At 49.4% G+C, this 26,267-nt stretch overlaps 1 protein-coding gene across 2 annotated transcripts in view; it reads left to right on the top strand.

The window, feature by feature from the left end:
• Positions 1–26,267, top strand: part of ARL6IP6 (ADP ribosylation factor like GTPase 6 interacting protein 6) — a 126,724-nt gene that overhangs the window by 29,046 nt on the left and 71,411 nt on the right. For both annotated transcript variants that reach the window (XM_063933531.1, XM_063933530.1), the window contains exon 4: positions 20,226–20,358. In XM_063933531.1, the coding sequence (XP_063789601.1) occupies positions 20,226–20,358 (133 nt within the window). The remainder of the gene's footprint in view (positions 1–20,225; positions 20,359–26,267) is intronic.

Here is a 26,267-nt window from a genome sequence, read left to right as displayed (position 1 = left end):
TTAAATTTGAAATCCTTGAACACATATATAAAAAAATTCAAGTTCAAGATGGAATCGCTCAGGGCGGTTATTGCAAGCCTGGACGAGGGGGATTACATGGTATCACTGGACATCAAGGATGCTTACCTGCATGTCCCCATTTACCATCCTCACCAGGAGTACCTCAGATTTGTGGTACAGGATTGTCATTACCAATTCCAGACGTTGCCGTTCGGTCTATCCACGTCTCCGAGGGTCTTTACCAAGGTAATGGCCGAAATGATGATACTCCTTCGAAAGAAGGGAGTTTTAATTATCCCGTACTTGGACGATCTTCTGATAAAGGCGAGGTCCAGAGAGCAGTTGTTGGTCGGGGTAGCACTATCTCGGGAAGTGCTACAACAGCACGGCTGGATTCTAAACATGCCAAAGTCACAGCTGGTCCCTACGACACGTCTACTGTTCCTGGGGATGGTTCTGGACACAGAACAGAGAAAAGTGTTTCTCTAACGTCCTAAGTGGATGCTGGGGACTCCGTAAGGACCATGGGGATTAGCGGCTCCGCAGGAGACTGGGCACAACTAAAGAAAGCTTTAGGACTACCTGGTGTGCACTGGCTCCTCCCACTAAGACCCTCCTCCAGACCTCAGTTAGATTCTTGTGCCCGGCTGAGCTGGATGCACACTAGGGGCTCTCCTGAGCTCCTAGAAAGAAAGTATATTTTAGGTTTTTTATTTTACAGTGAGATCTGCTGGCAACAGACTCACTGCAGCGAGGGACTAAGGGGAGAAGAAGCGAACCTACCTAACTGGTGGTAGCTTGGGCTTCTTAGGCTACTGGACACCATTAGCTCCAGAGGGATCGACCGCATGGAACCGGCCATTGATGTTCGGTCCCGGAGCCGCGCCGCCAGCCCCCTTACAGAGCCAGAAGCAAGAAGTGTTCCGGAAAATCGGCGGCAGAAGACTTCAGTCTTCACCAAGGTAGCGCACAGCACTGCAGCTGTGCGCCATTGCTCCTCATTCACACCTCACACTCCGCCCTGAGCAGCAATATAAACACCTTGCCTGGCAAAATCATCACAATATATAGCCCCAGAGGCTATATATGTGATAAATACCCCTGCCAGAATCCATAAAAAAGCGGGAGAAAAGTCCGCGAAAAAGGGGCGGAGCTATCTCCCTCAGCACACTGGCGTCATTTTCTCTTCACAGTGCACCTGGAAGACAGCTCCCCAGGCTCTCCCCTGTAGTTTTCAGGCTCAAAGGGTTAAAAAGAGAGGCGGGGCACTAAATTTAGGCGCAATATTGTTTATACAAGCAGCTATTGGGGGAAAAATCACTCAGTTATAGTGTTAATCCCTGCATTATATAGCGCTATGGTGTGTGCTGAGGACAGGACTTTGTGGGGTCCTGTCCTCAGTCAGAGCATTCCCTGTGTGTGTGCTGTGTGTCGGTACGGCTGTGTCGACATATGGGATGAGGAAGGTTACGTGGAGGTGGAGCAGAGGCCGATAAATGGGATGTCGCCCCCTGTGGGGCCGACACCAGAGTGGATGGATAGGTGGAAGGTGTTAACCTCAGATGGCAGACACAGATGTCGACACGGAGTCTGACTCCAGTGTCGACGAGGTTGAGACATATACACAATCCACTAGGAACATCCGTTACATGATCTCGGCAATGAAAAATGTGTTACGCATTTCTGACATGAACGCAAGTACCACATAAAAGGGGTTTTATTTTTGGGGAGAAAAAGCAGGCAGTGTTTTGTTCCCCCATCAGATGAATGAATGAAGTGTGTAAAGTAGCGTGGGTTCCCCCGATAAGAAACTGGTAATTTCTAAAAAGTTACTGATGGCGTACCCTTTCCCGCCAGAGGATAGGTCACGTTGGGAGATATCCCTTAGGGTGGATAAGGCGCTCACACGTTTGTCAAAAAAGGTGGCACTGCCGTCTTAGGATACGGCCACCTTGAAGGAGCCTGCTGATAAAAAGCAGGAGGCTATCCTGAAGTCTGTATATACACACTCAGGTTCTATACTGAGACCTGCAATTGCCTCAGCATAAATAGTGCTGCTGCAGCGTGGTCTGATACCCAGTCAGATAATATTAATACTCTTAAGACAGGGATAATAGTTTGCAAACATAGAGCATATTAAAGACGTCGTCTTAGATATAAAGGATGCACAGAGGGATATTTGCCGGCTGGCATCCAGAATTAATAGAATGTCCATTCTGCCAGGAGGGTATTAGAAACCCGGCAGTGGACAGGTGATGCTGCCTATAAAAGGCACATGGAGATTCTGCCTTATAAGGGTGAGGAATTGTTTGGGGATGGTCTCTGGGACCTCGTATCCACAGCAACAGCTGGGAAGAAATTTTTTTACCTCAGGTTTCCTCACAGCCTAAGAAAGCACTGTATTTTCAGGTACAGTCCTTTCGGCTTCAGAAAAGCAAGCGGGTCAAAGGCGCTTCCTTTCTGCACAGAGACAAGGGAAGAAGGAAAAAGCTGCACCAGCAGCCAGTTCCCAGGATCAAAAATCTTCCCCCGCTTCCTCTGAGTCCACCGCATGACGTTGGGGCTCCACAGGTGGAGACAGGTGCGGTAGGGGCGCGTCTCGGGAACTTCAGGGACCAGTGGGCTTGCCCACAGGTGGATCCCTAGGTTCTGCAAATAGTATCACAGGGATACAGGCTGGAGTTCGAGGCGACTCCCCCTCGCCGTTACCTCACATCAGCCTTGCCTGCTGCCCTCGGAGAAAGGTAGTACTGGCGGCAATTCACAAGCTGTACTTCCAGCAGGTGAAATCAAGGTACCCCTCCTTCAACAAGGCCGGGGTTACTATTCCAAAATGTTGTGGTACCGAAACCAGACGGTTCGGTGAGACCCATTCTAAAATTGAAATCCTTGAACACTTATATACGAAGGTTCAAGTTCAAAATGGAATCGCTCAGGGCGAATTATTGCAAGCCTGGAGAATTTCATGGTATCACTGGACATCAAGGATGCTTACCTGCATGTCCCTATCTACCCTCCTCACCAGGAGTACCTCAAAATTGTGGTACAGGATTGTCATTACCAATTCCAGACGTTGCCGTTGGTCTGTCCCCGACACAGGTATTTACCAAGGTAATGGCCGAAATAATTATCCCGTACTTGGACGATCTCCTTATAAAGGCGAGGTCCAGGGAGCAGTTGTTCGGCGGAGTAGCACTATCTCGGGAAGTGCTACAACAGCACGGCTGGATTCTGAATATTCCAAAGTCGCAGCTGGTTCCTACGACGCGTCTACTGTTCCTGGGTATGGTTCTGGACACAGAACAGGATAAAAAGGGTTTCTCCCGGAGGAGAAGTCCAAGGAGTTGTCGTCTCTAGACAGAGACCTCCTAATACGTATACAGGTGTCGGTGCATCAATGCACGCGAGCCCTGGGAAGGATGGTAGCTTCTTACGAAGAAATTCCATTCGCCAGGTCCCATGCAAGGATTTTCCAGTGGGATCTGTTGGACAAGTGGTCCGGGTCGCATCTTCAGATGCATCGGCGGATAACCCTGTCTCCAAGGGCCAGGGTGTCGCTGTTGTGGTGGCTGCAGAGTGCTCATCTTCTAGGGGGCCGCAGATTCGGCATACAGGACTGGGTCCTGGTGACCACGGATGCCAGCCTTCAAGGCTGGGGGGCAGTCACACAGGGAAGAAACTTCCAAGGCTATGGAAAAGTCAGGAGACTTCCCTACACATAAATATTCTGGAACTAAGGGCCATTTACAATGCCCTAAGTCAGGCTAGACCCCTGCTTCAACACCGGCCGGTGCTGATCCAGTCAGACAACATCACGGCGGTCGCTCATGTAAACCGACAGGGCGGCACAAAAAGCAGGATGGCGATGGCAGAAGCCACAAGGATTCTCCGATGGGCGGAAAATCATGTGTTAGCACTGTCAGCAGTGTTCATTCCCGGAGTGGACAACTGAGAAGCAGACTTTCTCAGAAGACACGACCTCCACCCGGGAGAGTGGGGACTTCATCCAGAAGTTTTCCAATTGATTGTACACCGTTGGGAAAGGCCACAGGTGGACATGATGGCGTCCCGCCTCAACAAAAAGCTACAAAGATATTGCGCCAGGTCAAGGGACCCTCAGGCGATAGCTGTGGACGCTCTGGTAACACCGTGGGTGTACCAGTCTGTGTATGTGTTCCCTTCTCTGCCTCTCTTACCCAGGGTAATGACAATAATAAGAAGGAGAGGAGTAAGAACTATACTCATTGTTCCAAGTTGGCCAAGAAGAGCTTGGTACCCAGAACTCCAAGAAATGATCTCAGAGGACCCATGGCCTCTGCCGCTCAGACAGGACCTGCTGCAGCAGGGGGCCTGTCTGTTCCAAGACGTACCGCGGCTGCGTTTGACGGCATGGCGGTTGAACGCCGGATCCTGAAGGAAAAGGGCATTCCGGAGGAAGTTATCCCTACGCTATTTAAAGCTAGGAAAGAAGTGAACGCAAACCATTATCACCGCATATGGTGGAAATATGTTGCGTGCTGTGAGGCCAGGAAGGCCCCAAAGGAGAAATTTCAGCTAGGTCGATTTCTGCACTTCATACAGTCAGAGGTGACTATGGGCCTAAAATTGGGTTCCATGAAGGTCCAGATTTCGGCTCTATCGATTTTCTTCCAAAATAGAACTGGCTTCACTGCCTGAAGTTCGGACTTTTGTTAAGGGAGTGCTGCATAGTCAGCCCCCGTTTGTGCCTCCAGTGGCACTGTGGGATCTCAACGTAGTGTTGGATTTCCTGAAGTCGCATTGAGTTGAGCCACTTAAATCCGTGGAGCTACAATACCTCACGTGGAAAGTGGTCATGCTGTGGGCCTTGGCGTCGGCCAGGCGTGTATCAGAATTGGCGGCTTTGTCATGCAAAAGCCCTTATCTGTATTTTATATGGATAAGGCGGAATTGAGGACTCGTTCCCAATTCCTTCCTAAGGTGGTATCAGTTTTTCATGTGAACCAACCTATTGTGGTGCCTGCGGCTACTTGGGACTTGGAGGATTCCAAGTTTTCTGGACGTAGTCAGGGCCCTGAAAAATATATGTTTCCAGGACGGCTGGAGTCAGAAAGACTGACTCGCTATTTATCCTGTATGCACCCAACAAGCTGGGTGCTCCTGCTTCTAAGCAGACTATTGCTCGCTGGATCTGTAGCACGATTCAACTTGCACATTCTGCGGCTGGACTGCCGCACCCTAAATCTGTAAAAGCCCATTCCACGAGGAAAGTGGGCTCTTCTTGGGCGGCTGCCCGAGGGGTCTCGGCTTTACAAATTTGCAGAGCTGTTACTTGGTCGGGGTCAAACACTCTTGCAAGAGTCTACAAGTTTGATACCCTGGCTGAGGAGGACCTAGAGTTTGCTCATTCGGTGCTGCAGAGTCATCCGCACTCTCCCGCCCGTTTGGGAGCTTTGGTATAATCCCCATGGTCCTTACGGAGTCCCCAGCATCCACTTAGGACGTTAGAGAAAATAAGAATTTACTCACCGGTAAATCTATTTCTCGTAGTCCGTAGTGGATGCTGGGCGCCCATCCCAAGTGCGGATTGTCTGCAATACTTGTATATAGTTATTGCCCAACTAAAGGGTTATTGTTGAGCCATCTGTTGAGAGGCTCCGTTGTTATCATACTGTTAACTGGGTATAGTTATCACGAGTTATACGGTGTGATTGGTGTGGCTGGTATGAGTCTTACCCGGGGATTCAAAATCCTTCCTATTTGTGTCAGCTCTTCCGGGCACAGTATCCTAACTGAGGTCTGGAGGAGGGTCTTAGTGGGAGGAGCCAGTGCACACCAGGTAGTTCTAAAGCTTTCTATAGTTGTGCCCAGTCTCCTGCGGAGCCGCTAATCCCCATGGTCCTTACGGAGTCCCCAGCATCCACTACGGACTACGAGAAATAGATGTACCGGTGAGTAAAATCTTATTTTCTCCCGGAGGAGAAGGCCAAGGAGCTGTCATCTCTAGTCAGAGGCCTCCTAAAACCAAAACAGGTGTCGGTGCATCACTGCACGCGGATCCTGGGAAAAATGGTAGCTTCCTACGAAGCGATTCCATTCGGCAGGTTTCATGCAAGAACCTTTCAGTGGGACCTGTTGGACAAGTGGTCCGGATCGCATCTTCAGATGCATCGTCTGATAACCCTGTCTCCGAGGACAAGTGTGTCTCTGCTGTGGTGGCTGCAGAGTGCTCATCTTCAAGAGGGCCGCAGATTCGGCATACAGGACTGGGTCCTGGTGACCACGGATGCCAGCCTTCGAGGCTGGGGAGCAGTCACACAGGGAAGAAACTTCCAAGGACTATGGTCAAGTCAGGAGACTTCCCTGCACATAAATATTCTGGAACTAAGGGCCATTTACAATGCCCTAAGTCAGGCAAAACCCCTGTTTCAAAACCAGCCGGTACTGATCCAGTCAGACAACATCACGGCAGTCGCCCATGTAAACCGACAGGGCGGCACGAGAAGCAGGACGGCGATGGCAGAAGCCACAAGGATTCTCCGATGGGCGGAAAATCATGAGTTAGCACTGTCAGCAGTGTTCATTCCGGGAGTGGACAACTGGGAAGCAGACTTCCTCAGCAGGCACGACCTCCACCCGGGAGAGTGGGGACTTCATCCAGAAGTCTTCCAAATGATTGTAAACCGTTGGGAAAGGCCACAGGTGGACATGATGGCGTCCCGCCTAAACAAAAAGCTAGAAAAGTATTGCGCCAGGTCAAGAGACCCGCAGGCGATAGCGGTGGACGCTCTAGTGACACCGTGGGTGTACAGGTCGGTTTATGTGTTCCCTCCTCTTCCTCTCATACCAAAGGTACTGAGGATAATACGGAGAAGAGGAGTAAGAACTATACTCATTGTTCCGGATTGGCCAAGAAGGGCTTGGTACCCGGAACTTCAAGAAATGATCTCAGATGACCCATGGCCTCTACCGCTCAGACAGGACCTGCTGCTGCAGGGGCCCTGTCTGTTCCAAGACTTACCGCGGCTGCGTTTGACGGCATGGCGGTTGAACACCGGATCCTGAAGGAAAAGGGCATTCCGGAGGAAGTCATTCCTACGCTGAGTAAGGCTAGGAAAGAAGTAACCGCAAACCATTATCACCGCATATGGCGAAAATATGTTGCGCGGTGTGAGGCTAAGAAGGCCCCAACAGAGGAATTTCAGCTGGGCCGTTTCCTGCACTTTCTACAGTCAGGGGTGACTATGGGCCTTAAATTGAGTTCCATTAAGGTCCAGATTTCGGCTCTATCGATTTTCTTCCAGAGAGAACTGGCTTCACTACCTGAAGTTCAGACTTTTGTTAAGGGAGTGCTGCATATTCAGCCCCCTTTTGTGTCTCCAGTGGCACCTTGGGATCTCAATGTGGTGTTGGATTTCCTAAAGTCACATTGGTTTGAGCCACTTAAAACCGTGGATTTGAAATATCTCACGTGGAAAGTGGTCATGTTGTTGGCCTTGGCTTCGGCCAGGCGTGTATCAGAATTGGCGGCTTTGTCATGTAAAAGCCCTTATCTGATTTTCCATATGGATAGGGCAGGATTGAGAACTCGTCCCCAGTTTCTCCCTAAAGTGGTATCAGCGTTTCATCTGAACCAACCTATCGTGGTGCCTGCGGCTACAAAAGACTTGGAGGCTTCCAAGTTGTTGGACGTAGTCAGGGCCCTGAAAATATATGTTTCCAGGACAGCTGGAGTCAGAAAGACAGACTCGCTATTTATCCTGTATGCGCCCAACAAGTTGGGTGCACCTGCTTCAAAGCAGACTATTGCTCGCTGGATCTGTAGTACGATTCAGCTTGCACATTCTGCGGCTGGACTGCCGCATCCTAAATCAGTGAAAGCCCATTCCACGAGGAAGGTGGGCTCTTCTTGGGCGGCTGCCCGAGGGGTCTCGGCTCTACAACTTTGCCAAGCAGCTACTTGGTCGGGGTCAAACACATTTGCAAAATTCTACAAGTTTGACACCCTGGCTGAGGAGGGCCTAGAGTTTGCCCATTCGGTGCTGTAGAGTCATCCGCACTCTCCCGCCCGTTTGGGAGCTTTGATATAATCCCCATGGTCCTTAAGGAGTCCCAGCATCCACTTAGGACGTCAGAGAAAATAAGAATTTACTCACCGGTAATTCTATTTCTCGTAGTCCGTAGTGGATGCTGGGCGCCCATCCCAAGTGCGGATTGTCTGCAATACTTGTATATAGTTGTTGCTTACCTACAGGGTTATTGTTGAGCCATCTGTTGAGAGGCTCAGTTGTTATCATACTGTTAACTGGGTATTGTATCACGAGTTATACGGTGTGATTGGTGTGGCTGGTATGAGCCTTACCTGGGATTCAAAATCCTTCCTCCTTGTGTCAGCTCTTCCGGGCACAGTATCCTAGCTGAAGTCTGGAGGAGGGTCATAGTGGGAGGAGCCAGTGCACACCAGTTAGACCTAAAGCTTTCTTTATAGTTGTGCCCAGTCTCCTGCGGAGCCGCTATTCCCCATGGTCCTTACGGAGTCCCAGCATCCACTACGGACTACGAGAAATAGAATTACCGGTGAGTAAATTCTTATTTCTCTGACGTCCTAGTGGATGCTGGGGACTCCGTCAGGACCATGGGGATTAGCGGCTCCGCAGGAGACAGGGCACAAAAATAAAGCTTTAGGATCAGGTGGTGTGCACTGGCTCCTCCCCCTATGACCCTCCTCCAAGCCTCAGTTAGGTTTTTGTGCCCGTCCGAGCAGGGTGCAATCTAGGTGGCTCTCCTAAAGAGCTGCTTAGAAAAAGTTTTTAGGTTTTTTATTTTACAGTGAGTCCTGCTGGCAACAGGCTCACTGCAACGAGGGACTTAGGGGAGAAGAAGTGAACTCACCTGCGTGCAGGATGGATTGGCTTCTTAGGCTACTGGACACCATTAGCTCCAGAGGGATCGAACACAGGCCCAGCCATGGAGTCCGGTCCCGGAGCCGCGCCGCCGACCCCCTTGCAGATGCCGAAAAGTGAAGAGGTCCAGAAACCGGCGGCAGAAGACTTTTCAGTCTTCATGAGGTAGCGCACAGCACTGCAGCTGTGCGCCATTGTTGTCACACACTTCACACCAGCGGTCACGGAGGGTGCAGGGCGCTGCGGGGGGCGCCCTGGGCAGCAATGAGAATACCTTGTTCTGGCTAAAAAAATACATCACATATAGCCCCTGGGGCTATATGGATGTATTTAACCCCTGCCAGGTCTCACAAACACCGGAGAAGAGCCCGCCGAAATAGGGGGCGGGGCCTATCTCCTCAGCACACAGCGCCATTTTCCTGCTCAGCTCCGCTGCGAGGAAGGCTCCCAGGACTCTCCCCTGCACTGCACTACAGAAACAGGGTAAAACAGAGAGGGGGGGGCACTTTTTTGGCGTTTTTTGATATATATTAAGCTGCTATAAGGGAGACAACACTTCTATAGGGTTGTTCCTATATATTTATAGCGCTTGGGTGTGTGCTGGCAAACACTCCCTCTGTCTCCCCAAAGGGCTAGTGGGGTCCTGTCTTCGATAAGAGCATTCCCTGTGTGTCTGCTGTGTGTCGGTACGTGTGTGTCGACATGTATGAGGACGATGTTGGTGTGGAGGCGGAGCAATTGCCGGTAATGGTGATGTCACCCCCTAGGGAGTCGACACCGGAATGGATGGCTTTGTTTATGGAATTACGTGATAATGTCAGCACATTACAAAAATCAGTTGACGACATGAGACGGCCGGCAAACCAGTTAGTACCTGTACAGGCGTCTCAGACACCGTCAGGGGCTGTAAAACGCCCTTTACCTCAGTCGGTCGACAGACCCAGACACGGACACCGAATCTAGTGTCGACGGTGAAGAAACAAACGTATTTTCCAGTAGGGCCACACGTTATATGATCACGGCAATGAAGGAGGCTTTGCATATCTCTGATACTGCATGTACCACAAAAAGGGGTATTATGTGGGGTCTGAAAAAACTACCTGTAGTTTTTCCTGAATCAGACGAATTGAATGAAGTGTGTGATGAAGCGTGGGTTAACCCCGATAGAAAACTGCTAATTTCAAAGAAGTTATTGGCATTATATCCTTTCCCGCCAGAGGTTAGGGCGCGCTGGGAAACACCCCCTAGGGTGGATAAGGCGCTCACACGCTTATCAAAACAAGTGGCGTTACCGTCTCCTGAAACGGCCGCCCTCAAGGATCCAGCGGATAGGAGGCTGGAAACTACCCTGAAAAGTATATACACTAATACTGGTGTTATACTGCGACCAGCCATCGCCTCTGCATGGATGTGCAGTGCTGGGGTGGTTTGGTCGGATTCCCTGACTGAAAATATTGATACCCTAGATAGGGACAGTATTTTATTGACTTTAGAGCAATTAAAGGATGCTTTTCTTTATATGCGAGATGCTCAGAGGGATATTTGCACTCTGGCATCGAGAGTAAGTGCGATGTCCATATCTGCCAGAAGAAGTTTATGGACGCGACAATGGTCAGGTGATGCGGATTCCAAACGGCATATGGAAGTATTGCCGTATAAGGGGGAGGAATTATTTGGGGTCGGTCTATCGGATTTGGTGGCCACGGCAACAGCCGGGAAATCCACCTTTTTACCTCAGGTCCCCTCCCAACAGAAAAAGACACCGTCTTTTCAGCCGCAGTCCTTTCGTTCCTATAGGAACAAGCGGGCGAAAGGACAGTCCTATTTGCCCCGAGGCAAAGGAAAGGGTAAGAGAGTGCACCAAGCAGCTTCTTCCCAGGAGCAGAAGCCCCCCCCGGCTTCTGCAAAGCCCTCAGCATGACGTTGGGGCTTTACAAGCGGACTCAGGGGCGGTGGGGGGTCGACTCAAGAATTTCAGCGCACAGTGGGCTCACTCACAGGTGGACCCCTGGATCCTGCAGATAGTATCTCAGGGTTACAGGTTGGAATTCGAGAAGTCTCCCCCTCGCCGGTTCCTAAAGTCTGCTCTGCCAACGTCTCCCTCAGACAGGGCGACGGTATTGGAAGCCATTCACAAGCTGTATTCTCAGCAGGTGATAGTCAAGGTACCCCTCCTACAACAGGGAAAGGGGTATTATTCCACACTATTTGTGGTACCGAAGCCGGACGGCTCGGTAAGACCTATTCCAAATCTGAAATCTTTGAACCTGTACATACAAAAATTCAAGTTCAAGATGGAGTCACTCAGAGCAGTGATAGCGAATCTGGAAGAAGGGGACTTTATGGTGTCCCTGGACATCAAGGATGCTTACCTGCATGTCCCAATTTGCCCTTCACATCAAGGGTACCTCAGGTTCGTGGTGCAAAACTGTCATTATCAGTTTCAGACGCTGCCGTTTGGATTGTCCACGGCACCTCGGGTCTTTACCAAGGTAATGGCCGAAATGATGTTTCTTCTGCGAAGAAAAGGCGTATTAATTATCCCTTACGTGGACGATCTCCTGATAAGGGCAAGGTCCAGGGAACAGCTGGGGGACGTAGTAGCACTAACCCAAGTAGTGCTGCAACAGCACGGGTGGATTCTGAATTTTCCAAAATCTCAATTGACCCCGACGACACGTCTGCTGTTCCTGGGAATGATTCTGGACACGGTTCAGAAAAAGGTGTTTCTTCCGGAGGAGAAAGCCAGGGAGTTATCCGAACTTGTCAGGAACCTCCTAAAACCAGGGAAAGTGTCTGTGCATCAATGCACAAGAGTCCTGGGAAAGATGGTGGCTTCTTACGAAGCGATTCCATTCGGCAGATTCCACGCACAAACTTTTCAGTGGGATCTGCTGGACAAATGGTCCGGATCGCATCTGCAGATGCATCAGCGGATAACCTTATCGCCACGGACAAGGGTGTCTCTTCTGTGGTGGTTGCAGAGTGCTCATCTGTTAGAGGGCCGCAGATTCGGCATACAGGACTGGGTCCTGGTGACCACGGATGCCAGTCTGAGAGGCTGGGGAGCGGTCACACAGGGAAGAAACTTCCAGGGAGTATGGTCAAGCCTGGAGATGTCTCTTCACATAAATATACTGGAGCTAAGAGCGATTTACAATGCTCTAAGCCTGGCAAAACCCCTGCTTCAGGGTCAGCCGGTGTTGATCCAGTCGGACAACATCACGGCAGTCGCCCACGTAAACAGACAGGGCGGCACAAGAAGCAGGAGAGCAATGGCAGAAGCTGCAAGGATTCTTCGCTGGGCGGAAGATCATGTGATAGCACTGTCAGCAGTGTTCATTCCGGGAGTGGACAACTGGGAAGCAGACTTCCTCAGCAGACACGATCTACACCCGGGAGAGTGGGGACTTCATCCAGAAGTCTTCCACATGATTGTGAACCGTTGGAAAAAACCAAAGGTGGATATGATGGCGTCTCGCCTCAACAAAAAACTGGACAGGTATTGCGCCAGGTCAAGAGACCCTCAGGCAATAGCTGTGGACGCTCTGGTAACACCGTGGGTGTTCCAGTCAGTGTATGTGTTTCCTCCTCTGCCTCTCATACCAAAAGTACTGAGAATTATACGACAAAGGGGAGTAAGAACGATACTCGTGGCTCCGGATTGGCCAAGAAGAACTTGGTACCCGGAACTTCAGGAGATGCTCACGGAAGATCCGTGGCCTCTACCTCTAAGACGGGACCTGCTTCAGCAGGGACCGTGTCTATTCCAAGACTTACCGCGGCTGCGTTTGACGGCATGGCGGTTGAACGCCGAATTCTAAGGGAAAAAGGCATTCCGGAAGAGGTCATTCCTACACTGGTAAAAGCCAGGAAGGAGGTGACTGCACAACATTATCACCGCATTTGGAGAAAATATGTTGCGTGGTGTGAGGCCAGGAAGGCCTCCACGGAGGAATTTCAATTGGGTCGATTCCTACATTTCCTGCAAACAGGATTGTCTATGGGCCTCAAATTGGGGTCCATTAAGGTTGAAATTTCGGCCCTGTCGATTTTCTTCCAGAAAGAATTGGCTTCAGTTCCTGAAGTCCAGACTTTTGTAAAAGGAGTACTACATATACAGCCCCCGGTTGTGCCCCCAGTGGCTCCGTGGGACCTTAATGTAGTTTTGGATTTTCTCAAATCCCATTGGTTTGAGCCACTCAAATCGGTGGATTTGAAATATCTTACATGGAAAGTAACCATGCTACTGGCCCTGGCTTCAGCCAGGAGAGTGTCAGAATTGGCGGCTTTATCGTATAAAAGCCCATATCTGATTTTCCATTCGGACGGGGCAGAACTGCGGATGCGTCCTCAGTTTCTGCCTAAGGTGGTGTCAGCGTTTCACCTGAACCAGCCTATTGTGGTGCCTGCGGCTAATAGCGATTTGGAGGATTCCAAGTTGCTGGACGTTGTCAGGGCATTGAAAATATATATTTCAAGGACGGCTGGAGTCAGAAAATCTGACTCGCTGTTTATACTGTATGCACCCAACAAGCTGGGTGCTCCTGCTTCTAAGCAGACGATTGCTCGTTGGATTTGTAGCACAATTCAACTTGCACATTCTGTGGCAGGCCTGCCACAGCCTAAATCTGTCAAGGCCCATTCCACAAGGAAGGTGGGCTCATCCTGGGCGGCTGCCCGAGGGGTCTCGGCATTACAACTCTGCCGAGCAGCTACGTGGTCGGGGGAGAACACGTTTGTAAAATTCTACAAATTTGATACCCTGGCTAAAGAGGACCTGGAGTTCTCTCATTCGGTGCTGCAGAGTCATCCGCACTCTCCCGCCCGTTTGGGAGCTTTGGTATAATCCCCATGGTCCTGACGGAGTCCCCAGCATCCACTAGGACGTCAGAGAAAATAAGATTTTAATTACCGATAAATCTATTTCTCGTAGTCCGTAGTGGATGCTGGGCGCCCATCCCAAGTGCGGATTGTCTGCAATACTTGTACATAGTTATTGTTACAAAAATCGGGTTATTATTGTTGTGAGCCATCTTTTCAGAGGCTCCTCTGTTATCATGCTGTTAACTGGGTTCAGATCACAAGTTGTACGGTGTGATTGGTGTGGCTGGTATGAGTCTTACCCGGGATTCAAAATCCTTCCTTATTGTGTACGCTCGTCCGGGCACAGTATCCTAACTGAGGCTTGGAGGAGGGTCATAGGGGGAGGAGCCAGTGCACACCACCTGATCCTAAAGCTTTATTTTTGTGCCCTGTCTCCTGCGGAGCCGCTAATCCCCATGGTCCTGACGGAGTCCCCAGCATCCACTACGGACTACGAGAAATAGATTTATCGGTAAGTAAAATCTTATTTTTTCAACAGCGATTTGGACATCTGTATAAACGGACCTGAGCTCACCATTGGACCAAGTAGCCTCTTGAACCAAGCTAATTCCAGGTCTTCATCTCCAACAGCAGTTGGTAACTATTCCATTCGCCTAAATTGTTCCTGGACTGTGGCAATAGAATATGGATGAACTTTTACTTTTGAGTTCCCGCTCAATTTCTTAATTCTATATATTCTTATACGGAATCTTTTATTGATTGCAGTGCTATGATATACCCTAGATGCCAATGTTTTAAGTATATGTTGCAACAGTATGAATTTTAGAAATTAGTAATAAAATTGTGTTATTTTCCATCCATTTAGCTCTCTTGTGCCAATTTTGTTTTTGTGTATCTTCATTACAGGGTCTAACTAGCCCTATTGTATTGGCAGCACCTAGTTAAGCAGCTCATTATTAGCGCCGAAGAAATTACTTAGTAATTCTATATATAAAGCACTGTACACGCTGGGACTTTGTTTCAGTATCTAGTGGTGCTGGGTGTGTGCTGGCATACTCTCTCTCTCTCTCTCCAAAGGGCCTTATTGTGGGTCTGTCCCCATATTCATATATCTCAGTGTGTGTGGGGGTGTCAGTACGTGTGTGTCGACATGTCTGAAGCGGAAGGCTCGTCTAGGGAGGAAGCAGAGCAGATGGTGGTGGTGTCTCCGTCGGCACAGCCGACACCTGATTGGTTGGACATGTGGAATGTTTTAAATGCTAATGTGGCTTTATTACATAAGAGTTTGGACAAAGCAGAGTCCAAGGACAAAGCAGGGAGTCAATCCATGGCTGTTACTGTGTCACAAGACCCTTCAGGGTCCCATAAACGTCCCTTTTCCCAGATAGCAGACACTGATACCGACACGGATTCCGACTCCAGTGTCGACTATGATGATGCAAGGTGCACCCAAGAGTGGCCAAGAGTATTCAATATATGATTATTGCAATAAAAGATGTTTTGCATATCACAGAGGACCCCTCTGTCCCTGACACGAGGGTCTGCAAGTTTAAGTAAAAGAAACCTGAGGTATCATTTCCCCCATCTTATGAGCTGAATGCTTTATTTGAAAAGGCTTGGGAAACTCCAGACAAGAGACTGCAGGTTCCCAAGAGAATTATTATGGCGTATCCTTTCCCCTCAAAGGACAGTTTACGGTGGGAATCCTCGCCCACGGTGGACAAGGCCTTGACGCGCTTGTCCAAAAAGGTGGCACTACCGTCCCCGGACACGGCGGCCCTAAAGGATCCTGCGGATCGCAGGCAGGAAACTACCTTAAAATCAATTTATGCGACTAAGGGAGCCCTGCTCAGCCCTGCAGTAGCGTCGGCATGGGTGGGTAGCGCAATTGGAGCTTGGGCAGATAACTTGTCATCTGAATTTGACACCCTAGATAAAGATAGTATTTTGTTGACCTTAGGTCACATCAAGGACGCAGCGTTATATATGAGAGAGGCTGCGAGAGATATTGGGCTTTTGGGTTCAAGAGCCAATGCTACAGTATTTTCTGCTAGAAGGTCCCTGTGGACCCGTCAATGGACAGGTGATGCTGACTCAAAGAGACATATGGAGGCTTTGCCTTACAAAGGTGAAGTTTTATTTGGGGGAGGACCTCGCGGACCTGGTTTCCACAGCTACCGCGGGTAAGTCTTCTTTTTTGCCTTACGTTCCCCCACAGCAGAAGAAAACACTTCAATACCAGATGCAGTCCTTTCGGTCTCATAAGTTCAGAAAGGGGCGTGGCTCTTCCTTCCTCCCCAGAGGTAGAGGGAAAAGAACACCAGCTACGGCTAGTTCCCAGGAACAAAAATCCTCCCCGGCAAAATCCACTGCATGACGCTGGGGCTCCGCTACGGCAGTCCGCACCGGTGGGGGCACGTCTTCGACTCTTCAGCCAAGTCTGGGTTCAGTCGGATTTGGATCCTTGGGTGGTCGAAATTGTATCCCAAGGCTACAAGCTGGAGTTCGAAGATGTGCCTCCACACCGATTTTTCAAATCGGCCTTGCCAGCTTCTCCCCCAGAGAGGGAAATAGTTTCAGCTGCCATACAAAAGCTGTGTCAACAGCAAGTGATTATCAGGGTTCCCCTAGTGCTACAGGGGAAAGGGTTTTATTCAACCCTATTTGTGGTCCCGAAGCCGGATGGCTCGGTCAGACCAATTCTGAATCTAAAATCCCTAAACCTATATTTGAAGAGGTTCAATTTCAAGATGGAATCTCTCCGGGCAGTGATCTCCAGCCTGGAAGGGGGGGATTTTATTGTGTCACTAGACATAAAGGATGCATACCTTCATATCTACATATATCCTCCTCATCAGGCGTACCTGAGATTCGCTGTACAGGATTGTCATTACCAGTTTCAGACGTCTCCGTTTGGGCTTTCCACGGCCCTGAGAATTTTCACCAAGGTAATGGCGGAAATGATGGTGCTCCTGCGCAAGCAGTGGGTCACAATTATCCCATACTTGGACGATCTCCTGATAAAGGCAAGATCAAGAGATCAGTTACTAAAAAGCGTGTCTCTCTCCCTGAGAGTACTAAAACAACACGGCTGGATTCTAAATCTACCAAAGTTGCAGTTGTTTCCGACAACTCGGCTGTCATTTTTGGGCATGATTCTGGACACGGAAAAAAAGAGGGGTTTTCTCCCAATGGAAAAAGCCCAGGAACGCCAGAACATGGTCAAGGACCTGCTGAAACCAAAAAGAGTGTCAGTTCATCAATGCACTCGAGTATTGGGAAAGATGGTGGCGGCCTACGAGGCCATTCCGTTCGGCAGGTTCCATGGGAGAACCTTTCAGTGGGACCTTCTGGACAAGTGGTCAGGGTCCCATCTACAGATGCATCGGATGATAAGCCTGTCCCCCAGGGCCAGGGTCTCTCCCCTGTGGTGGCTCCAGAGTGCTCACCTTCTAGAGCAGAGGTTCTCAAACTCGGTCCTCGGGAGCCCACACACTGCATGTTTTGCAGGTAACCCAGCAGGTGCACAGGTGTATTAATTACTCACTGACACATTTTAAAAGGTCCACAGGTGGAGCTAATTATTTCACTTGCGATTCTGTGAGGAGACCTGCAAAACATGCACTGTGTGGGCCCCCGAGGACCGAGTTTGAGAACCTCTGTTCTAGAGGGTCGCAGGTTCGGCATTCAAGATTGGGTTCTTGTGACCACGAACGCGAGCCTCCGAGGATGGGGAGCAGTCACACAAGGAAAAAATCTTCAAGGAATATGGTCAAGCCAGGAGGCTTGTCTACACATCAATGTGCTGGAATTAAGGGCCATATACAACGGCCTGCAACAGGCGGAGAATCTTCTTCGCAACCTACCCGTTCTGATCCAGTCAGACAACGTCCCAGCCGTGGTGCATGTAAACCGCCAGGGCGGGACAAGGAGCAGAGCAGCAATGGCAGAAGCCACCAGGATTCTTCGCTGGGCGGAAAATCATGTAAGCACTCTGTCAGCGGTCTTCATTCCGGGAGTAGACAACTGGGAGGCAGACTTCCTCAGCAGGCATGATCTCCATCCAGGAGAGTGGGGACTTCATCAAGAGGTCTTTGCAGAGGTAACAAGGGACTTCCTCAAATAGACATGATGGCGTCACGCCTCAACAGAAAGCTTCGGACGTATTGTTCCAGGTCGAGCGACCCTCAGGCAGTGGCGGTGGACGCCCTGGTGACACCGTGGGTGTTTCAGTCGGTCTATGTGTTCCCTCCGCTTCCACTTATCTCAAAAATATTGAGAATCATAAGACGAACAAGAGTGCAGACAATACTCATTGTCCCAGATTGGCCTCGAAGGGCCTGGTATTCAGATCTTCAGGAAATGATCACAGAAGATCCGTGGCCTCTTCCTCCCAGGGAGGACCTGTTGCAACAGGGGCCTTGTGTGTTCCAAGACTTACCGCGGTTACGTTTGACGGCATGGCGGTTGAACACCAAATCCTAGCTAGGAAAGGTATTCCGGGGGAAGTCATCCCTACTCTAATGAAAGCTAGGAAGGAGCTAACGGCGAAGCACTATCACCGTATCTGGAGGAAATATGTATCTTGGTGTGAAGCCAAGAATGCTCCTACGGAAGATTTTCAGCTGGGTCGTTTTCTCCATTTTCTACAGACAGGAGTGGATATGGGCCTAAAGTTAGGCTCCATTAAGGTGCAGATTTCGGCCTTATCTATATTCTTTCAGAAAGAATTGGCTTCTCTCCCAGAAGTCCAGACTTTTGTAAAGGGAGTGCTGCACATCCAACCTCCTTTTGTGCCCCCAGTGACACCGTGGGACCTTAACGTGGTGTTACAGTTCCTCAAATCACACTGGTTTGAACCTCTTCAAACAGTTGAATTAAAATTTCTCACTTGGAAGGTGGTCATGTGTTGGCCTTGGCATCTGCGAGGCGGGTGTCCGAATTGGCGGCTTTGTCTCACAAGAGCCCCTATCTGATTTTCCATGTGGATCGAGCAGAGTTGAGGACTCGTCCTCAATTTCTGCCTAAAGTGGTTTCGTCGTTTCATATGAACCAACCTATTGTGGTGCCTGTGGCTACGGGTGACTTGGAGGATTCCAAGTCCCTTGATGTAGTCAGGGCCTTAAAAATTTATGTAGCCAGGACGGCTCAGGTTAGGAAAACAGAGGCACTGTTTGTCCTGTATGCAGCCAACAAGGTTGGCGCTCCTGCTTCTAAGCAGACTATTGCTCGCTGGATCTGTAACACGATTCAGCAGGCTCATTCTACGGCTGGATTGCCGTTACCAAATTCGGTAAAGGCCCATTCCACTAGGAAGGTGGGATCTTCTTGGGCGGCTGCCCGAGGCGTCTCTGCATTACAGCTTTGCCGAGCAGCTACTTGGTCGGGTTCAAACTACAAGTTTGATACCCTGGCTGATGAGGACCTCATGTTTGCTCAATCGGTGCTGCAGAGTCATCCGCACTCTCCCGCCCGGTCTGGAGCTTTGGTATAAACCCCATGGTCCTTACGGAGTCCCCAGCATCCTCTAGGACGTAAGAGAAAATAAGATTTTAAAACTACCGGTAAATCTTTTTCTCCTATTCCGTAGAGGATGCTGGGCGCCCGTCCCAGTTCGGGCAAATTCTGCAAGACTTGTATATAGTTATTGCTTACATAAGGGTTATGTTACAGTTGTGATCAGTCTCTGGCTGATGCTGTTTTGTTGCATACTTTTAACTGGTTTAGTATATTCCATGTTATACGGTGTGTATGATGTGGGCTGGTATGTATCTTGCCCTTAGATTAACAAAATCCTTTCCTCATATTGTCCATCTCCTCTGGGCACAGTTTCTATAACTGAGGCCTGGAGGAGGGGCATAGGGGGAGGGGCCAGTTCACACCCATCTAAAGTCTTAGAGTGCCCATGTCTCCTGCAGAGCCCGTCTATACCCCATGGTCCTTACGGAGTCCCCAGCATCCTCTACGGACTAGGAGAAAAAGATTTACCGGTAGGTTTAAAATATTATTTTAAATACATTTTTCTTTATAGCTGTGCTGCTTACTAGGTAATTCTTTTTTTTTTTTCTTTCTTTCTTACTAAGGTGCTCCCGCTCACATCCCCCACCCGCACCCAGCTATCAGCCAGTATTACCATTCCTCAGTGTCAGATCTGCCCTTCTTGTGTGTGAGCTTCCTGTATGTATACAGCATTTGCCCTGTCTGCTGTGTAGTAGTCTTAGCTGGGTTATGTTATAGCCATTAGCCGAACAGCCAGTCAGACACTTTTCTTCTAACCTGTGTCTCAAAACCCAGGTTGGATACATTCACGCTAGAGGCGACCCGGGTTATTGCCGGGGAAAACCCTGGTACAGAGCAGGGTCCTCGACTGTTTCGGTTCACAAAAATCCGGGTCGATGCAAATTCACTGGCAAAAACCCAGGGTTTTGCTGTAGGTCTGACAGGGGTATTAGTAGCATGACCAAACTGATGGTATTCATGCAATTAATGAAGTATTGAAATTGTGTTTGTGCTTAGGATTCTGGGCTCTTCTGGTTCTGTCTCTTCTTGCCGGCCTATCGTGCTGCAGCTTTTCTTGGACTGTTACGTACTTTGACTCTTTTGAACCAGGAATGTTTCCACCCACTCCGCTGTCTCCTGCACGTTTCAGGTAAGCACCTAAAAACATTTTCTCTCTAAATTCACATTTATAAACCCAAGAATAAAAGACCAATGATACAGTGCCACCTTGTGGTCAAAACATGTATTACATTTATTTATTTATAGATTGACATTTATATAGCGCAGATAATATTTGGCCATTCGCATGAGTCCCTGCCCCACTAGAGCTTACAATCTAGGGGGTCGATTCAATTCACCGACAGTTGAATAACTCTCTGCGCTTTTCAATTCAGCTCAAGTTAAGTCGGCGAAGGCCCGTTCTCCCGGACTTAACAGGTTGATTTGTCGGGAGAACGGGCATTCTCTGACTTAACTCCCTGCCGCGATGAATTGAATCGACCCCTATAATCCCTGTCTAATACATACACGCTAGGGTTAATTTCTCATACGTCCTAGAGGATGCTGGGGACGACATCAAGACCATAGGGTATAGACGGGATCCGCAGGAGACATGGGCACTCCAAAGACTTTTCATTGGGTGTGAACTGGCTCCTCCCTCTATGCCCTCCTCCAGACCTCCGTTTTAGAAATGTGCCCAGGTCGACTGGATGCACTCTGAGGAGCTCTACTGAGTTTCTCTGAAAAGACTTACGTTAGGTTTTTTATTTTCAGGGAGATCTGCTGGCATCAGACTCCCTGCTTCGTGGGACTGAGGGGGCAGAAGTAGGAACCAACTTCCTAAAGAGTTTCATGGCTCTGCTTCTGGCTGAAAGTACACCATTAGCTCCTGAAGGGAACTGAACGCTAGCCGTGCCTAGATGCTCACTCCCACAGCATGCCGTCACCCCCCTCACAGAGCCAGAAGACAGGTGAGTGTTAGAAGACAGATCTTCAATCAAGAAAGTAACGGCTAAAGGTACCGCGCGGCTGGCGGGAGCGCAGCGCGCCATGTTGCCCACACAGGCACTGCAGGGCGCTGGGGGGCGCCCTGGGCAGCATGAAACCTATGGAAACTGGCATAAATAAGGGGCATATGTTGCTGAGGCACAGTCCTACCCCCGCCAGTATAAAAAATTACCTCTTAAAAGCTGAGGAGAAACACCATTGAAGAGTGGAGCTTCCTCCTCAGTCAGCCAGCACACTGCGCTGGGTTGTGAACTGGCAAAATCCTATCTGTGTCCCTCTGACAGATTTTACTGTGGGTCTGTCCCCTATAAATCCCGGAGTGTCTGTGGTGTGGTTCTGCACGTGTGTGACATGTCTGTGGCAGGGAACTCTGTGGAGACATGTTAGGGACACAGAGGTGTAATATGACACCAAGAGCCTGACTGGGTGAAAGGTTACATGATAGTGTGAATCATATCAGTGAGAGGTTGGACTGAATCTCATACAGAAAATGAAAATAATCTGTTGAAGATGTGATTTTTAATAGTTCTGCCTTTCATCCACAGGGACCTTTCTGGGTCACATACAAAATTGCACAAGTAGTACAAACTGATACCGACACGGACTCCGATTCCTGTGTCGACACTAGTGATTCCAGGGGAATAGGTCCTAAGTTAGCAAAAAAGCATTCAAAACATGTTTTAGCTATAAAGGAGGTGTTAGAAGTTACGAAGCCCCCTCTTTTACCACAAGGAGAGGGTTTACTTTAGTAAAGAAGTAATGTAATTTTCCCTCCACCTCAGGTCTGATTTAAAGAAATTTCTGATTCCCAAAAGGATATCAGTCGGCTTACCTTTTTCCAAAAAAGGTGGGAGTCACCCCGCATTTTAGACAGGGCCCTGTCATAAAAGAGAAAAGGTGTTTCTCCCTGCGCCTGGAATGGCTTCACTTAAGGAGCCGACAGACCGCAAGTGAGTGAGGGTGATCTATTGATGCGGCCAATGGGACACTACTCAGGCCTACCATTGTCTGTGCGTGAGTGAGTAGTGCTATTGAAAAGTGGTCAGAAAACTTGTCATTAGACATTGACACAATAGATGGAGACGAGATACTCCTAACGTTAGGTCATAGCAAAGACGCTGCAGCGTACGTACTAGAAACCATGAAATATATTGGTCTCTTGGGATCAAGAACCGCTACCATGGCAGTATCTGCTTGCAGGGGGTTGTGGATTCGCCAGTGGAATGCTGATGCCGATTCCAAAAGAAATACGGAGGCTCTCCCGTATAAAGGTGAGCCCTTGTGTGGTGATGGGCTGGATGCGTTAGTCTCGGCGGCTACTGCAGGTAAGTCGATATTCTTGCCTGATGCTCCTACAACGGAGAAAAAGACACATCACTGTCACATGCAGTCCTTTCGGCCCAACAAATACAAAAAGGCCAAAGGTTCCCCCCTTTTTTTGCAGGTAGGGGACGGGGAAAAGGAAAGAAATCCGCAGTGTCTACCGACCACCCCTGCTTCTGCCAAATCTGCAGCATAACGCTGGGGCTCCCTTGTGGGAGTCCGCTCGGGTGGGAGCACGTCTCAAACTTTTCAGCCAAATCTGGATTCAATCTGGCCTGGACCAATGGGTCTTACAAATAGTGTCCCATGGGTACAAACTAGAGTTTCAAGACGTCCCCCCATGCCGATTTTTTTCAAATCGTCCTTGCCAGCTTCTCTTCCGGAAAGAGAGGCAGTAACAACAGCAATTCAAAAATTATGTCAGGATCAGGTCATTGTCCTGCTCCCCTTGGCACAGCAAGGAGAAGGTTTTTATTCAGGCCTCTTCGTAGTTCCGAAGCCAGACAGCGCGGTCAGACCGATTTTAAACCTGAAAAATCTGAATCTCTACCTGAAAAGGTTCAAGTTCAAGATGGAATCCCTGAGGGTAATGATTTCCAGTCTGGAGGAGGGGGACTTCATGGTGTCAGTAGACAAAGGATGCTTACTTGCATGTTCCCATTTATCCTCCTCACCAAGTTTATCTGAGATTCGCAGTACAGGATTGCCATTACCAGTTCCAGACGTTCGGACTCTCCACGGCAACGAGGGTATTCACCAAGGTGATGGCGGAGATGATGGTCCTCCTTCGTTAAAAAGGAGTCAATATAATTCCTTATCTGGACGATCTCCTGATAAAAGCGAGATCCAGGGAACAGTTGGTGCAGAACATCGCACTCTCCGCACTCTCCCGTCAATACTCCAACAACACGGTTGGATCATGAATTTTCCAAAGTCTCAGTTGGAACCGACTACAAGATTGTTCTTTTTAGGGATGATTCTGGACACAGAAGTACGGAGAGTATTTGTTCCAGTGTAAAAGGCTCTGGAAATCCAGAAAATGGTCAAACAAAGATTGAAACCAACAAGGGTGTCGATCCATCAATGCATTCGGTTGTTTGGGAAAATGGTAGCGGCCTACGAGGCTATACAGTTTGGCCGATTTCATGCCAGAGTATTCCAGTGGGACCTATTGGACAAGTGGTCCGGATCCCACCTACACATGCATCGGAAAACAATCCTGTCCCCCAAAGCCAGGATTTCGCTCTTGTGGTGGATACACAGTTCTCACCTACTAGAGGGACGCAGGTTTGGGATTCACGACTGGGTCCTAATAACCACGGATGCAAGTCTCCGAGGCTGGGGAGCTGTCACACAGGGGGAAAGCTTCCAAGGAAAATGGTCAAGTCAGGAAGCCTGCCTTCACATAAACGTTCTGGAATTGAGAGCCATTTACAACGGCCTTCTACAAGCGGTACATCTTCAAGATCCCGTGCAGTTCCAGTCGGACAATGTAACAGCAGTCGCGTACATAAACAGGCAAGGCGGAACGAAAAGCAGATCGGCAATTGCAGAGGTGACAAGGATTCTCCTCTGGGCAGAAAGACATGTTAGAGATCTGTCAGCAATTTTCATTCCGGAAGTGGACAACTGGGAAGCAGACTTCCTCAGCAGACACGATCTCCATCCAGGAGAGTGGGGCCTCCACCAAGAAGTCTTCGCAGAGGTGACAAGTCTTTGGGGAGTTCCTCAAGTAGACATGATGGCATCTCGTCTAGACAAGAAGCTTCAGAGATATTGTTCCAGGTCGAGAGACCCTCAAGCAATAGCAGTGGATGCACTGGTGACCCAGTGGGGGTTTCGGTCGGTATATGTTTTCCTTCCACTTCCACTGATTCCAAAAGTTCTCAAAATAATAAGAAGAACAAGAGTTTGAGCAATCTTCATTGCCCCAGACTGGCCAAGGAGGGCTTGGTATCCAGATCTTCAGGAGTTGCTCATAGAAGATCCTTGGCCTCTTCCTCCTCGAGAGGACCTACTACAGCAGGGGCCGTGTGTGTATCAAGACTTACCGCGGCTACGTTTGACGGCATGACCGTTGAGCGTCGGATCCTAGCCCGAAAGGGTATTCCTAAGGAAGTTATCCCCACTCTTATTCAGGCCAGGAAAGGAGTAATGTCTAAACATTACCACCGTATTTGGAGAAAATATGTGTCTTGGTGTGAATCCAAGAAGGCTCCTACGGAAGAGTTTGAGTTGGGACGTTTTCTCCATTTTCTGCAGGCTGGTGTGGATGCGGGCCTTAGATTGGGGTCAATCAAGGTCCAGATTTCGGCCTTATCAGTTTTCTTTCAAAAACAATTGGCCTCCTTTCCAGAAGTTCAGACGTTCGTGAAAGGGGTTCTGCACATCCAGCCTCCATTTGTGCCTCCAGTGGCACCATGGGACCTTAATGTGGTATTGCAGTACCTTCAATCAGATTGGTTTGAACCTCTGCAGGAGATAGATTGAAGTTTCTCTCTTGGAAAGTGGTGATGCTTTTGGCCTTGGCATCCGCAAGGCGGGTGTATGAGTTGGGGGCCTTGTCTCACAAGAGCCCTTACCTGATCTTCCATGAAGATAGGGCAGAGTTAAGAACTCGTCAACAATTTCTTACAAAGGTGGTTTCGTCCTTCCACATAAACCAACCTATTGTGGTGCCAGTAGCTACTGACACTTTCACTGAGTCACAGTCTCTAGATGTGGTTAGAGCTTTGAAGATTTATGTCGAAAGAGCAGCTCGGTTACGGAAAACAGAGGCTCTGTTGGTCCTGTATGCTCCCAACAAGATTGGGTGTCCTGCTTCTAAGAAAACTATTGCGCGCTGGATCAGAGGGACAATTCAGCACGCTCATTCTACGGCAGGCTTGCCGGTACCGAAGTCTGTGAAGGCCCATTCTACTAGGAAAGTGGGCTCATCCTGGGCGGCTGCCCGGGGCGTCTCGGCTTTGCAACTTTGCCGAGCAGCTACTTGGTCAGGGTCAAACACATTTGCTAAATTTTATAAGTTTGACACCTTGGCCGATGAGGACCTCAAGTTTGGTCAATCGGTGCTGCAGGGTCATCCGCACTCTCCCGCCCGTACTGGAGCTTTGGTATAGACCCCATGGTCTTGATGTCGTCCCCAGCATCCTCTAGGACGTATGAGAAAATAGGATTTCTCTGACGTCCTAAGTGGATGCTGGGACTCCGTAAGGACCATGGGGAATAGCGGCTCCGCAGGAGACTGGGCACAACTAAAAGAAAGCTTTTGGTCTAACTGGTGTGCACTGGCTCCTCCCTTTATGACCCTCCTCCAGACCTCAGTTAGAATCTTGTGCCCGGCTGAGCTGGATGCACACTAGGGTCTCTCCTGAGCTCCTAGAAAAGAAAGTATATTTTAGGTTTTTTATTTTCAGTGAGATCTGCTAGCAACAGACTCACTGCTACGAGGGACTAAGGGGAGAAGAAGCGAACCTACCTGATTGGAGCTAGTTTGGGCTTCTTAGGCTACTGGACACCATTAGCTCCAGAGGGATCGAACACAGGACCCGACCTCGATCGTTCGGTCCCGGAGCCGCGCCGCCGTCCCCCTTACAGAGCCAGAAGCATGAAGATGGTCCTGAAAATCGGCGGCAGAAGACTTCGGTCTTCAACAAGGTAGCGCACAGCACTGCAGCTGTGCGCCATTGCTCCTCATGCACACCTCACACTCCGGTCACTGATGGGTGC

The sequence above is a fragment of the Pseudophryne corroboree genome, chromosome 7 (genome assembly GCF_028390025.1).
Source record: "Pseudophryne corroboree isolate aPseCor3 chromosome 7, aPseCor3.hap2, whole genome shotgun sequence".
In the NCBI taxonomy this organism is placed as follows: domain Eukaryota; kingdom Metazoa; phylum Chordata; class Amphibia; order Anura; family Myobatrachidae; genus Pseudophryne; species Pseudophryne corroboree.
Note: the sequence above shows the minus strand (reverse complement) of the source record. Positions and strands in the feature narration are given on the sequence as shown.